The sequence below is a fragment of the Protobothrops mucrosquamatus genome, unplaced genomic scaffold (genome assembly GCF_001527695.2).
Source record: "Protobothrops mucrosquamatus isolate PMUCROS unplaced genomic scaffold, P.Mucros_1.0 scaffold_142, whole genome shotgun sequence".
NCBI classification, from domain to species: domain Eukaryota; kingdom Metazoa; phylum Chordata; class Lepidosauria; order Squamata; family Viperidae; genus Protobothrops; species Protobothrops mucrosquamatus.
Window position 1 is genome coordinate 358,101 of NW_015386218.1, and position 15,798 is coordinate 373,898.

General features: G+C 42.1%; 1 protein-coding gene across 1 annotated transcript in view; it reads left to right on the forward strand.

Moving 5' to 3' along the window:
- The window catches only part of LOC114922759, a 360,999-nt gene that overhangs the window by 332,887 nt on the left and 12,314 nt on the right, over positions 1–15,798 (forward strand). Inside the window, exon 7 of the mRNA XM_029284635.1 lies at positions 9,608–11,220. Coding sequence (XP_029140468.1) covers positions 9,608–11,220 — 1,613 coding nt within the window. The remainder of the gene's footprint in view (positions 1–9,607; positions 11,221–15,798) is intronic.

A 15,798-nucleotide genomic window follows, 5' to 3' on the forward strand; every position in this document is an offset into this window, starting at 1 on the left:
TATCAACTTGACTGATTCTAATAAAGGAGAATATTTGTAACTCAGAGTTGAAATGAGGGATCCTTGGTGGTTTCTGAGCTTGGTTGTTTTCTTGTAGACGTTTCACTACACAAACTAGGTAACATCATCAGGGCTAGTGAAGATGTTACCTAGTTTGGTAAGGAAATATCTGCAAGAAAACAACCAAGCTCAGAGGCCACCCAGGACCCTCACTTATTGATTCTGCAGGACTTTCAAAGCTGTTCAGTGAAAGGAGCCTCAGTTTCCTTCTGCACTTATCAATCTGTCTGCCTGTCTGTCTATATAATTATGTGTTTCCATCCATCCATCACCCATCGATCAATTATCATTCTCAGGATCTGGAGAAAATCAACTTGCAGACAGGCCTCTCAGAAACAGCAGTCCTTCCTTTGCAGAAGGAAATTGGGGGAGGGGGAATTCTTTCCAGCATTCCAGCAAACAGCTGGCTTAGGGCAGGGGTGGGTAACCTTGGCTCTTTTATGACTCGTGGACTTCAACTCCCAGAATTCCTGAGCCAGCATGGCTCAGCTTGGAAACCTCTCCCTTTCCTCTCAGCATGGCTGGCTCAGGAATTCTGGGAGTTGAAGTCCACGAGTCATAAAAGAGCCAAGGTTGCCTACCCTGGCTTAGAGTGTCCCGAGAAGGATCAGTTCTGTTCATGTTCATCACTTTCATGAAAGTACTGGGAGATCTTGGGTCTGGCCTCCAAATCGAGGCAGAAGTCAGTGGATTACAAATTACTTTGCAAGCCTTAGCTGGCCACCTTCTTTGGATTTTAATAGTCTGCATAATCATTTAATCCAGGGATGTTAAACTGCTGGCCCACGGGCCGGACACATCATCTGGAAGCCGCACCCACCCCATTGCCGGCAATGGCAAAACCGGCCCGATACGTTGCGCGATATCACGTGACGTTGCAAGTTTGACATTTCTTATCACTGATTATGAACAAGGCTTTTTAAAAATGTGCCATTGTTGAGTATTTAGTTATTTTTGAACCACATTGTTCAATTTCAAGTTAAAGAATTAGCAAAAGAATGGGTCTCTGTTTAGCAGATGTTACATTTATGATAATGCTGCTCTGATCCATTGAAGCCTTCTAAAAAAATTAAACGTTATAAAGTAGGGAGAGCAGCTAGTGCAAAGAGAGTTAAAAACCAGTCTTAAAAAAATTCCTATTAAGAATCTCAGAGTTGAAATAACAAAACACAGACTTGATAGGGAGCTAACCTGGCTGAAAACAACTTAAATCTTCTAGTCCCCTTTCAATCTTGCTAGGGAAAAAAGAAAATATCGAAGCCAAAAGACGTGGAAAAAATAGGTGAGATTGTACTCTAGATTGACTTCCCAAAGAAAAGGGAGAATGCAAATCTAATAAAATAATTTTCTTGCTCTTACTTGAGTTTCAGCTGTTTCATCCGCTGTTTCAGCACTACCATACAGACCAGACATTATTCTACGTTTCACTGCAAGGAAGACAGAATTTTAAAATGCATAATTGAAGGAATAGGAAGAAGTATTCTATAGGACAGAAACATAAAGAAGATGAGAAAAAGAATTTCTCTGGAGAATGAGAGGACCTTAGTTTACCTTCGGAGGTGTCCTGACTTGGATCTTCCTGAGGGATCCTTTTGAAAAACAGCTCCCGAAAGGGATTTGATGGATTCCTCCTTCCCTCGGGATCTCTGATCTCCATATTGAAGGACTTGAAATAGGAGGCAGGAGAAAAAGAGAGGAATTAATTGACCTCAATCAACATGAATTAGATTCTTGTTCTCCAAACATAACTGTAAAGCCCTCTGTTACGTCAGTGATGCTGGAAAGAAAGGAACAGTTGTGCCAAAAATAATTTCCAAAATGGATAATGGAACAATGTCTACAAGAATTAATGGAACAAATCATATATTATGAAAGCCAAGAAAAGTGTGGTAAGGAGGGTTGAAAAATTCAAACATACAATTTAGTACCTTCAACCCTCTTCTGGCCTCCCTAGATGAAGGTCTCTCACCTGCAACTTGACCTGTTCCTTCTGCTCCCTTGCCTGGCTCAGGAGGAGACCTTCCGCCAGGGCCACCGCCTGGGAACTGGTCTCGGCTCCACACTCCCGTACCCAACTCTCCATCTGCAAGGGCAGAAGGGCCAGGAGTTGCTCCAGAACAACCAGGTCCAGCATCTGAGCTTTGGTGTGCATTTCTGGTCTCAACCATCGCCTACAAAAGTCATGGAGTCGGCTGCAAAGTCCTCGGGGACCCTCAGCCTCCTGGTATTGGATGCTCCTGAAGTTGCAGGGCTGAATTTCTGAATGGATGAGGGTTTCCTCCTCTAGGATCTTCTGCCCACGTCTTGCCCACGCCTCCCCACAGGTCCCAGACTGAACAGCAGAAGAGCTTTTTCCAGTTCTTTCACTTGCTAAAAGTTGCGTCTCCATTCTGTCTCTGTCCTCTAACGTAACTCCAAATCGGTCCAAGGATTGTTGCGAATCTCCAGATGCCTTTTCATTCATAGGACCGATCCTATAGCCACTGGAATGGTCACATCAGCTCTTTTACACGCCAAGAGGGTCAAATGGCTTCCAGTTTCTGTATCTGAGATGGAAAAGAAAATAAATTCCAAGAATTAGAAAGTGGAGAATTTAACCATTGAGCAACAGTCATCCCCTTGGAAGAAAGTATTTTTCTAAACTGTTATAGGATTGCAGTGGCATTAAGCAGATAGGTCCTGTTTTGTGCATATACTGTGTGTGTGTATTTGTGTGCGCGTGATGCACTATTTTTCCTTACAAGAATCACAGATCTATATTTACCTCCAAGCAGGGTTCACACAACCTGCCAAACCCCAAGAAGGTGAACAAAGCTCAGTTCCCATCCAATGAAATGCCAGGAAGATGGCCCCTTTCCCTTCTTCTGGGTGACCTTTGGAGATCCGAGTCTCCCTTTGACACACGTTCACACAATCCTGCCTGCTCGCCCGGCCTCTCACCTCTCCTGCTGGGCCTCCGCCAGGCCGACCCTCCCCTCCCCCCACTCGGCTCTTCTTCCCCGAACACGGGGCGAGAAGGGACCCCCGGAACCCCGCCGCCTTCCTGGGATCCCCGGTTCTTCTGCTACTGCTGCTGCTCTGGAGCTCTGCTTTCCTCCTTCATGGAGAGGGCGGCTGGGGAACATGGGACCCGGGATCTATCCTTCCCCCGCCTCCCTTTGCACGGGAAGAGCCCCTCCCCTCTTCACCCGGGGCACGTCTGGCTCCCGACGCCTCTTCGCCTCCCGCAGAGTTCGAAGGGTTAAGGCGAGAGAGTGGGGCATCCTAGAGCGGCGACCGTTTGTGACGTCATTTCCTTCCCGGCCTCCTCTACAAAGACAGCCGGGACTTTCACCTTCCAGTGGGGGAAGTTCCTAGTGTTTCTTTCTCTTCCTTCTTTCCTTTCCGGCGCATGCTCAGTTCCCTCCTGAGGCTGAGAGCGTCCCCTCGTGGATTCTGGGCGAAGTGCCAGGATTCCCCGAAAGGGCGGGAAACAGGAGCGCACCTTGAGGGGGAGGGAGAGGGAAGGGATGATGGGGCTGAGAGTACGAAGAAAGGGGCTTCTCATTGGTTGCCTGTCTGAGAAAGACAGCGGCTTCTCCTGAGGGAGGAAAGATTTTCCGCTTAGGAAAATACAAAGATTTCTGTCGGTTTTTATTTCTTTAGTTCAATATTTAGTTAAACTGCATCTACATGGAGGGAAGTGTGTAGTGGGGTGCCCCAGGGCTCTGTTCTGGGCCCAAGGCTCTTCAACATCTTCATCAATGATTTGGACGAGGGGGTAGATGGGGAACTCACCAAATTTGCAGATGACACCAAGCTAGCAGGAATAGCCAACACTCCAGAAGACAGGGTTAGGATACAGGAGGATCTGGACAGACTTGAACACTGGGCGCTATCTAACAAAATGAAATTCAATATTGAAAAAAGTAAGGTTCTGCATTTAGGCAAGAAAAACCAAATGTACAGGTATAGTATAGGGGGTACCTTGCTCAATAGTAGTAACTGTGAGAGGGATCTCAGAGTCCTAGTGGACAATCATTTAAATATGAGCCAGCCGTGTGCTGCAGCTGCCAAAAAGGCCAACACACTGCTAGGCTGCATTAACAGAGGGATAGAATCAAGATCACGTGAAGTATTAATACCACTTTAAAATGCCTTGGTAAGGCCACACTTGGAATACTGCATCCAGTTTTGGTCACCAGGGTGTAAAAAAGACGTTGAGACTCTAGGGTAGAGGTAGGCAACCTTGGCTCTTTTATGACGCGTGGACTTCAACTCCCAGAATTCCTGAGCCAGCATGGCTCAGATTGGAAACCTCCCTTTTCCCTCAGCATGGCTGGCTCAGGAATTCTGGGAGTTGAAGTCCACGAGTCATAAAAGAGCCAAGGTTGCCTACCCCTGCTCTAGAGTCTCCTGGCATTGCAAAGGAAATCCACCAGGGGGCACCCGCTGCCAAGAGAAGAGAACACCAGGCGCTTCCCCATTGGGCCTCTAGAGGGCGAAAGTCACGGTCGGCTTTCCAGAGGAGGTTGCGAAGGGAGTGACATCACAAACGCCTGCCGCTCTAGGAAGCCGCACTCGCTTGCCTTAACCCTTGGAGCTCCGCAAGAGGCGAAGAGGTTGCGGGAGCGTCTCGCGGGGGAAGAGTTCCAGACGTGCCGCGGTGAGGGTGGGGGATCTTCCGTGCAAAGAAGCGGGGGAGGGGGAGACCCGGCCCCGGCCCTCCTCCGGGTCCAATCCCGGATCCCATGTTCCCCAGCCGCCCTCTCCATGCAGGGGGGAAGTGGAGCTCCAGAGCAGCAGCAGCAGAAGAACCGGGGATCCCGGGAAAGCGGTGGGGATTGGGGGTGGGGGTCTTCCCGCTCCTTGTCCTGGGAAGAGCCCGAGTGGGGAGAGGCCCATCAGGAGAGGAGAGAAGCTGGGCGAAGCAGGATTGTGTGAACCTGCCTGCGTGTCAGAGGGAGACTCGACGGTCCAAAGGCCACCCAGAAGAAGGAAAAGGAGGCATCCTCAGCCAGGGTCATTTCCTGGCATTTCATTGGATGGGAACCGAGCTTTCCTGGTTTGTTCACTTTTCGGGGGTTTGACAGGTTGTGTGAACCTTGCTTGGAGGTAAATACAGATCTAGGTTTTTAAAAGAAAGTCCTTTCTTGTAAGGAAAAATAGCGCACCACGCTCACACCATTCCGGTGGCTATAGGATCGGTCCTATAATTGAAAAGGCATTTGGAGATCCGCAACAACCCTTGGACAGATTTAGAGTTACGTTAGAGGACACAGACAGAATGGAGACGCAACTTTTAGCAAGTGAAAGAACTAGAAAAGGCTCTTCTGTTCAGTCTGGGAGTTGTGGGGAGATTTGGGCAAGAACTGGACAGAAGATCCTCCAGGAGGAAACCATCATCTCTTCAGAAATTCAACCCTGGAACTTCAGGAGCCTCCAGTACCAGGTGGCTGGCGGTCCCCGAGGACTTTGCGGCCAACTCCACGACTTTTGTAGGCGATGGTTGAGACCAGAAAACCACACCAAAGCCCAGATGCTGGACCTGGTTGTTCTGGAGCAGCTCCTGGCCCTTCTGCCCCCAGAAATGGAGAGCTGGGTACAGGAATGTGGAGCAGAAACAAGCTGCCAAGCAGTGGCCTTGGCAGAAGGCTTCCTCCTGAGCCAGGCAGAGGAGCAGAAGGAGCAGGTCAAATTGCAGGTGAGAGACCTTTGTCTCCGGACTCCAGAAGGGAATAAAGAATGGGTTTGAATTGTTCACCCCTCCCTCCCAGACTTCTCTAGCATTCAGACTACTTGTGGAGGCATTTTACTAATTCTTTTTTTAATCCTTTTTTATTTTATTCAAAAAAATATAAAATTCAAATCACCAATTCTTTTTTGAAAGAAAAAAACCAGAATAAGATCTTAAAAAGAAAAAAATGCATTAAAAGACTAACACATATACACATATTGTCCTCCCTAGTTGAATGCTGATTAATATATTACAACAATATTGATATTGATATTTTATTAATTCTTGTAGGACAGTGATGGCGAACCTTTTAGAGACTAAGTGCCCAAACTGCAACCCAAAACTCACTTATGCATTGTTGGGTGCCGGGTGGGTGTGGCCCATTGGGTGGGTGTGGCCGCGGTGGTAACAGCAGACTGGGTGGGACTAAAAAGGTCAATCAATCAATTCCAATTTTGCAAGATCTTTTCCTGTGAGAAGTTGAAATTGACTGATTGATTGAACCTTTTTTTGTGTACATGGCGGCAGAGGCCTAAAGCGAAAAGATTTTATAAAAGCCAGCTGAAGGCCTAGGACTGGGGCGACGGTGTGCATGCCCACAGAGAGGGCTCTGAGTGCCGCCTCTGGCACCCATGCCATAGGTTCTCCACCACTGTTGTAGGACATTGTTCCATTCATTTCTCCCTTAGCCTGACTGATGGATATTGGAGCTTTGATATTGTGTTCAAAGGACAAGAATCCACTTCATGCTGTTTGATGTCAGTTAATTCTTCTTTTCTCCTTCCTCCTATTTGATGTCCGTCGCTGTGGAGATTGGAGATCCTGAGGGATCATCAAATCCCCATCAGGAGCTGCTTTTCAGGAGGAACCCTGAGGAAGATCCAAATCAGGATACCTCAAAAGGTAATGGTCTCCAATTCCGCAGAGAGATCCCTGCTATCTTATCTTCTTTTTGTCTTCTGTAGAATACCTACTACTATTTTATTAATTGTGCATTTCAATATTTTGTCTTCCTCACAGAGAAACATAAAATGAAATTTTCTGATTTTTCTGGTGGAGCTGAAACAGTGGTTGAACCTCCAACTGAAGTAAGAGCAGGAAAATAATTTATGAAATTTGTATTCTCCCTTTCTTTTAGGAAGTCACACTGGTGTACATAGCATTCTCTCCTTCCATTATTCCCTTTTCTTTTGGCTTGGATATTTTCTTGTTCTTGAGCATGGAAAGGAGAATAGAAGATTCAAGTTGACACCAGCAATGCTAGAAAGAATTCACCTCCCCCCCCCCATTTCCTTCTGGAAAAACAGGAAGGATTGGAGTCAGTGATAGATGGTGTTTCCAAGGCCCATCTGCAAGTCTCTTGGATCTTCAAAATCTTTGATGAGGGATGGATGGATGTATGGGTGGATAATAAGAGTGATTGATTGATTGATTGATTGATCGATAGATAGATAGATGATAGATAGATAGATTTTATATATATAGAGAGAGAGGGGGGGGGAGGGAGGGAGGGGGGAGAGAGAGGGAGAGAGAACAGAACAGAACAACAGAGTTGTTCCTGCTTAGGCAGGAAACCCTATACCACTTCAGACAAATGGTGGTCCAATCTCTTTAAAAACTTTAAAACTTCCAGTGTTTCTGGCATTCACAACTTCTGGAGGCAAGTTGTTCCACTGATTAATTGTTCTAACTGTCAGGAAATTTCTTCTGAGTTCTAGGTTGCTTCTCAGACAGACAGACAGACAGACAGCAAGTGGCATTACTTTCATTGTGTGCCAGAATCAATTAAGTTGATAAAACCTGCCAAATATATTTCTTCAGTCACTGCCTTTTGGCTCTGTCCTCTTTCCCAACACTACTTTAGAATCCTACCAAGCACAGCCATTTAACCTAGTGCATATCTTTGCTGTGGGAGTTTGTGAACAATGGGACAGATCCTGCATATCCTCCTTGGCCTATTCTGTTTTTTTCCTTATTCAGGAGGGTCTTGTGTCCTTCGAGGAGGTAGCTGTGTATTTCTCCAAGGAGGAGTGGTCTCAGTTGGATCCTGACCAAAAAGCGCTCCATTCTGAAGTCATGCTGGAAAATCATAGGAACGTGGCCTCTCTGGGTAAGGGGTTTACTTCTCCCGAATACAGTGTTCAGAAAGACATTCTATAGTTAGATGCCAGCAGCTACTTCTTTATTTTTCTAATTTTATTAAAAAATATCAGAATAAAAACTATGCAAATACTGAAGCAGAAATAAAGAAGATAAAGTAATAAGTGAATAAGAAAAAAAATCAAGGAAGAAAGGAAAAGGAAAAAAGAAAAAAGAAAAAAATATGAAAAAATAATAAAGTGGCTTCCATTCTTCTTAATAGTGGTTATAAATGCAATTATAGCCTTTGTCTCTTAAGGTTACATCATCATTTCCTTTCCAAAATTTATCCTTTGTAATCTTCAAAATGATTTTTTTTTCTTTTTTCAGCAAAAAGTCCAGTAGGGGTTTTCAATCACTAATAAATGTAGATATTGTCCTTTCTCAGATCAAAGAATTTGATTTAGCCATCCTGTTTCATAAATTCACAAACCAAACAGCAGGCTGCAAAGTACAGTTTCAAATTGGGTAGACCAATTCTCCTGTTTCGTCTGCATCTTGGAGAATTTGGTATTCAATATGTAGTTTTTCCCTTCCCATACAAACCTAGACCTTTTGTCCTGCCATTACTGAAATGCTACATCGCTTTTCAAAAAAGGCATTGCTTGAAACACAAACGTCATTCTAAGCCACAAATTCATTTTTATCACAGGAATATTTTCCAACAAGGACAATTTTAATTTCTCCTATCTTCACTTATGCTTTATTTCTTTCCAAGTCTTAACACAATTATTTTGAAATAACATAGAGTTCCTATTGGTTATAGTAACAGTCAAATATTTTAGTTTGTTCTCAATCTTAATGCCAGTTTTTCCCATCAATTCTATTTGATTTTCTGTTTCATATTTTTGGTTAATATCTTCTTTTCATTGTTAAAGGTAAATCACTAAAATACAAGTTTTTTAATTTGGTAAATTAATTTAATTAATTTTAATTAAATTTTAATTATTTTTAATTTAATAGTAGAAGGAAGGTAGTTTGGGTGGGAAGAAAAAGACTTGTTTCAAAACTGATTTAGTTCTTACAGATCTCTGCTGAAATTGACCCATCCAATAATTATTAGATTTTTTTCCTAATACCTCCTCAGATGTGTACTGTGATTCTTTCTTAACTCAAAGCTGACTCTGGGTGAAATTTAAATATGTATGGATAATTATAAACAAATATATAATATATTGGGATCTGCCAAAATAACATTAGGAAATTCATAATACTTCTACAGTTTGATCTTTTCCCCTAACTTAGCATTTTCATTTCTCTTTTCCTTTGAAGGCAATAATGGGCAAGAGAATAAAGATACCAAGGAACCATTTCATGTATTCAATGCTGGAGATGAAACACAGAAGTCTCAAGTTGAAATGGAAATACAAAGTCATGAAAGAAACCAGAAAAATGATTGGAATCTGGAAAGCTTGTCTTCCACTGATGCTCAGATGCAAGACTTTCTTGTTCAGCCAGAAAAAATAAAGAAAAAATATACTGGGAAAAATGTAAACCTGTTGAAAGACAAGTTAGGTGTAAACGAACACTATTCAACAGAAACCGAAACAGAAGATTATATATCCAGAGACAATTGGACTTTCACCCTTCATCATGAAAATGGATCCCTTACATCTTGTGAAAAGAACCATACAGAAGAGAAGCGATATAAATGCTTAGAATGTGGAAAGAGCTTCAGAAGAAGCAGTCAAGTTACTTCCCATAACTGGATCCACACTGGGGAAAAGCCATATAAGTGTATGGAATGTGGAAAAAGTTTCAGTGAGAGCCGTTCGCTTACATCTCATAAATGGATCCATACAGGGGAGAAGCCATACAAATGCAGACAGTGTGGAAAGGGCTTTGGTGAAAATGCATCCCTCGTGAAACATAAAAGGATTCACACAGGGGAGAAGCCATATAAATGTGCGGAGTGTGGAAAGAGCTTTATTCAGAGCAGTCATCTGTCTTCCCATAAAAGGATCCACACAGGGGAGAAGCCATACAAATGCAGAGAGTGTGGAAAGGGCTTTACAAATAGCAGTCATCTTACTTCTCATAAAAGGATCCACACAGGAGAAAAGCCATACGAATGCAGAGAGTGCGGAAAGAACTTTACAAATAGCAGTCAACTTATTTCCCACAACTGGATCCACACAGGGGAGAAGCCATATAAATGTTTGGAGTGTGGAAAGAGCTTTACTAATAGAAGTCAACATACTTCTCATAAAAAGATCCACACAGGAGAAAAGCCATATAAATGTGTGAAGTGTGGAAAATCTTTTACTAATAGCAGTCAACTAACTTCCCATAACTGGATCCACACAGGGGAAAAGCCATATAAGTGTCTTGAATGTGGAAAAGGCTTCTGTCGAAGGAGTTCCTTTACTTCTCATAAAAGGATCCACACAGGGGAGAAGCCATATACGTGCAGAGAGTGTGGAAAGGGCTTTACTAATAGCAGTCATCTTACTTCCCATAAAAGGATCCATACAGGGGAGAAGCCGTATAAATGTATGGAGTGTGGAAAGAGCTTCTGTGAAAATGGGTCTCTTATGAGACATAAAAGGATCCATACAGGAGAAAAGCCGTATAAATGCATAGAGTGTGGAAAGGGTTTCTGTGAAAATGGGTCTCTTATGAGACATAAAAGGATCCACACAGGAGAGAAGCCGTATAAATGCATAGAGTGTGGAAAGGGTTTCTGTGAAAATGGGTCCCTTATGAGACATAGAAGGATCCACACAGGGGAAAAACCATATAAATGTGTGGAATGTGAAAAGGGATTCAGCCAACAGAGTAAACTTATTTCCCATAAAAGAATCCACACAGGGGAGAAGCCATATAAATGCTTGGAGTGTGGAAAGATTTTTATTCAGAGCAGTCACCTTGCTTCTCATAAAAGGATCCACACAGGAGAGAAACCATATAAATGCAGAGAATGTGGAAAGAGTTTTATTCATAGTGGTTCTCTTACATTCCATAAAAGGATTCATTTGGGGGAAAAGCCGTATAAATGTGGGGAATGTGGAAAAGGCTTCTGTGAAAATGCATCCCTTATGAAACATAAAAGGATCCACACAGGGGAGAAGCCATTTAAATGTGTGGAGTGTGGAAAGGGCTTCTGTGAAAATGGGTCCCTATTGAGACATAAAAGGATTCACACAGGGGAGAAACCATATAAATGCAGAGATTGTGGAAAGAGCTTCCGTCATAGTGGTTCCCTTACTTTCCATAAAAGGATCCATACTGGGGAGAAACCGTATAAATGTTCTGAATGTGGAAAGAGCTTCAGGCGGAGCAATGACCTAATTTGCCATACACAGATCCATTTGAATGAGAAAATTCAGATTTAGCGTTAAATCTACGGACATTACTTATGAACTTTTGAGTTACAAATTTTTAGTGATACAAACAAACCTGCAGCTCCAACCTAAAAGGTTCCAGATGCATTGCATATGTATGCGGGGTGCTTTAAATTAATCCTTTCCTGCCTCCTTTTGATTGTTTACTGTTCATTGTTTAGAGGTTTGGTGACTGGTGTGACTGATTGTTTGGAATTAAACTTAAGAGTGATAATGGGGAAGGAGTAATGCAAACAGCTCCAATCCATGACAATCCAACAAAGATGGCAACTGTTGAAGAAAATAGAATGGGGGGAGAAGATAAGGAATGCAACATGTTCTTTCTGTATGAATTACTGTAATGATCATTAAGAGCAAAGGGAAGATCATAGAACATGTAAAAGATTCATATGCCTGTGCAATCCACGGTAACCAAGAGGAGTGGAAAAGTGACGGGAGATCGAGAAACTGCTAAGCATGTGGAGCGAAGGTAGCAACAGTAATGTGTGCCTCTGAGCTTAATGCTGATCCAGGAGAAGACTTAGAACTTATTCCATGACTTGCAACAGAAGGCTGGTGAAAGTTCTGCTGAAAACAGGTTTGTTGCAAGTCATGGAGGGTTCCTGCATTTTAAGGCTTGTGCATAATGTGAAAGCGAGTGGCGAGGGGGCAAGTGTGGATGAAAATGCAGCCAAGGCGCTCCAAAAATCCCTCAAGGAAATTGAGGAAGATTGTTATTTGCCTCAGTGAATATTCAGTGTGGATGAAATGGAACTTTATTAGAAAAAAAAATGCCAGACTGAACTTACATGAGGAAGGAAGAGGAGATGATGATGCAAAGCTGCAAAACACAGACCATGTTGCCAAGTGAGCAACACTTCCAGTGATCTAAAATTGCTGCTAGTCTATCATTCTGAGACTCTGTGAGGTCTCAAGAACATCTCAAAATCTCACTTCTTGTGTGGGAAGCTAAAAAGAAAGCTTGGGTCACCCTTCTTATCTTGAAGACTTTTTTTCACCATTTCACCCCCAAAATATGGAGATAATTGCTGTGAGAAAAACATTGTCTTCAAGATTATCATTTTGGATAATGTCTTGACTCATCCACCTTACTTGGACAATTTCCATCTGAATATGAAGGTTGTGTATCTGCCTCCAAATACCGCTTTCCTCCTCCCACTATGGATTGTGGATGTAGTAACCTTCAAAAATTATCTGTCTTTGCCACATGTTCAGATGACCATGTGCCAGTTTTGGATATCCTATGAAATATACAAGGCCACACTTGGAATATTGCATCGAGTTTTGGTCACCACTGGACCATTACTTTAAGAAGGTGGATAAATGTGCCATTTTGACTCTGATGGAGGATCTTATATCGTTTTAAGGTTTTACCATAATCTACTGCTTAGGTAAGGGAAGAACTGGACTGTAAATGTTTTTTATGTTTGTTTGGACTTATAAAAAAAATAGACTTCTTAAGAATAGCTTCTCAGAACATAACCTGTTCATAAATAGGGGAATATCTATGCATTTTCTATTGTCATATACTAAACTAGGAAAGGAAGATATTTTTGAATCTGATCCTCAAAAATGGGAGCCACAGAAAGATGAATTTACAAATGAAAATAAAAAGAATGGGCACATGCTGTTTTAATTATGAATACAGGTCATCTTCAACGTATGACCGTAATTGAGCCCAAAATTTTTGTTGCTAAGTGAGACACAAGTGAATTTTACCCCATTGTATGACCTTTTTTGCCATATTTGTTAAGTGAATTGCTGCAGTTGTTAAGTTACAAACACCATTGTTAGGTGAATCTGGCTTCCTATTGACTTTTGTCAGAAGGTCACAAAAAGATGATCCTAGGATACTGCAACTGTCATAAATATGAGTCAGTTGCCAAGCATCTGAATTTTGATCACATGACCAGGGGGATGCTGCAATGGTTGTGTGAAAAATGGTCATAAGGCATTGTCATCTGAAAGTTGTCAACGCTATTGCACATTGTGAGGAAAACAAATTTTTATGAGTGGAACTTGTTAGCAAAATGAAACATAGAACACTCGTTCTCAGTAAGGTTAAGGTTAAGGTTAAGGTTAATTTAATTTGTATACCGCCCTTCTCCCGTAGGACTGAGGGCGGTTCACAGCATATTAAAAACACAAATACAATATACAGGATACAAAGAAAATCATACAAAAATACACAAAATAAAGTCTTATCAGCATTTATATGGCAGCATAACTGATGTTTTTCATTAAGGCAATAATTATTGAAGAACGTACAGTAGAGCGAAGACTTGAGGTTTGTTAATTATGAATATTTATGCTTAAATCATCTGTTACTTATGCATATGCATGACTCTATCATTTTCTCATCCCTTCTGAAATTTTCTAAATATAGTGCATCCTTTTGCCTGCAGGTATGCCACTCTTTTCCAGAAGGAATTCCTCCAATGTGCACTATTATCAGTAATTACTGCAATGATTCTTGATTATTTGCTTTGGGTCCTGTGTATCAATTCCACATCAGTAACTGAATTATTTTTTCTTAAATTCATGTTTATTGCAGGCTCTAGTTAGAGGTCACTTCCAAGAAAATGGCCACTTTAAGTATCTTAGATTGAGAGCCATGCAATTTTATGAAAGATGTTGCCTTTATTGTGTTTTTACATGTGAATTTCCTTGTTCCTTAACAAGACTCACTACAGTATTTACTGTTAATTATTTGCTCTTCCCACTTGATCCTGGTTCTAAGAAGGATACGAACAGGCAGTCATTTAACAGGTGCTGCCTCCCCAGGCAATAGAAGGAGATGCATCTCCCTGATGCAGCTGTTCAAAAGAAAGCTTTACTATGTTTATTCCATTATAGTAGACAAGCAGATAGAAATTTAACTGACACTTCCCATAATTTAAAATTTCCTTCTTTTGCCTAGTCATCTTATAATTGTTTTCCTCTTCCTCAATACATTCAGTTTATCAAACGACTGTATACTTCTTTGTTCTCACAAGTTGGCAAAGGTACAGGAGAAGGTTTCCGTGGTCTGTAGGGATATTACAATCCAAAGGGAACTCAAGTTCCATCAAAATATACAGAGAAATGGAATGTGATAAGATAGTCCTTGATTTATGACTGTAATTGAGCCTGGAATTATGGTTGTACATAATTACATTTTAGTCATGTCATCACATGCCCAAACTGTTGTGGGGTGTTGTTTTTTGGGGGCACTTGTCATTAAGCAAAGAGTAATCATTAAGTGAATCCATTTTAGCCAGCCAACTAGTAGAAACCAGCAAAAACATCAAAAATCACAATTATGTGACCATGGAATGCTACAAAAGGCCATAAGGTGAGCTGATTGCCAAGTGCCCAGAATGTGATCACATGATTTTGGGGAGGCAGCCATTGTAACTGGATTGTGAGTAGCTTCTGGGGGTTCCAAAGTTCACTAAACAACCAGTCCTAAGTCTAGGATTACCTGTATTGAACTGCCCATTGAATAATGGTGATACTAAAAGTGACAACTAAGATTTGCGCTTTAACTTTTTTTCCTTCCTCCCTTGTGAAAATGAGATTTTGATTTTTGCTAAGAGAGAGATATCAAAACAAAAATGAGGTTCTGTGGAGATAAAGACATGAACTGGCCTCACAGTGATGTAACTGGGCCAATAATTAACAAGGGCAAATACCCCAATCAGTTGAAGGAGCTCTATCTGATTAATATATACCTGGTGTGTCTTAATAAGACAAAACTTGATCATTATTCCTTCCTCTATAGCAGGAATTTGCAGGCAGAGATTCATTCAATCCTCTATCCCATTCAATCCTCTATCGTGTTGCAATGTATCGCAACTTTCCCCCCATTGCTGGAGTTGGGGAGTGCGCGGTTTTGGCATGATGCATCTGGCCCGTGGGGCGGAAGTTTGACACCCCTGCTCTATCCCCTCTGTAGATTCATTTTTTCTTCCTCTGTTTAATCTTGTTACCATCTGCTTTTCCACCCTCATTTGCTGATGGTGATATTATCCATTCAGTTGTTGGGTGTTTCTATGGGCCAGATCTCTCCACATCTTCCAATCTTGCACTTTTTTTTTAGTTGTTTTATGCTCTGGGTGATTGTCAGTATTGATATTCAGCCACTGTTGTCTTTGGTGGCCTGGTTTTCTTTTACTGCTAACTCTTCCAAACATAATTGCTTTCTCCAGTGAAATCCCCCAAGTGGGCAAAATAAGTGGGGGAAGGAGCAAGGGGCTGAGTGGGAGTGTAGGGAAGAGTCAAGGTGGATGCATGAGAAATGTGGTGTAGGTGTAGGGATATGCAAGAAATGTTCTATTCAGGGAATGTAAGGGTGCACAAATGGCACCACACTGAGGGGAGAGTATGCTGGTTGGCCTGCTCATGAGTTGCCTGTGACTCACAACTTCCTGCAGGATTCTCCACTGACTTTGGTTGTGGGAATCCAGCACGAAGTTGCCACACTTCAGGACCATTAGACTCAGTTAACAATGGCAAGCAGGACTGCTGGAACTGCTGTTGCTAAAAGATGCAGTAATG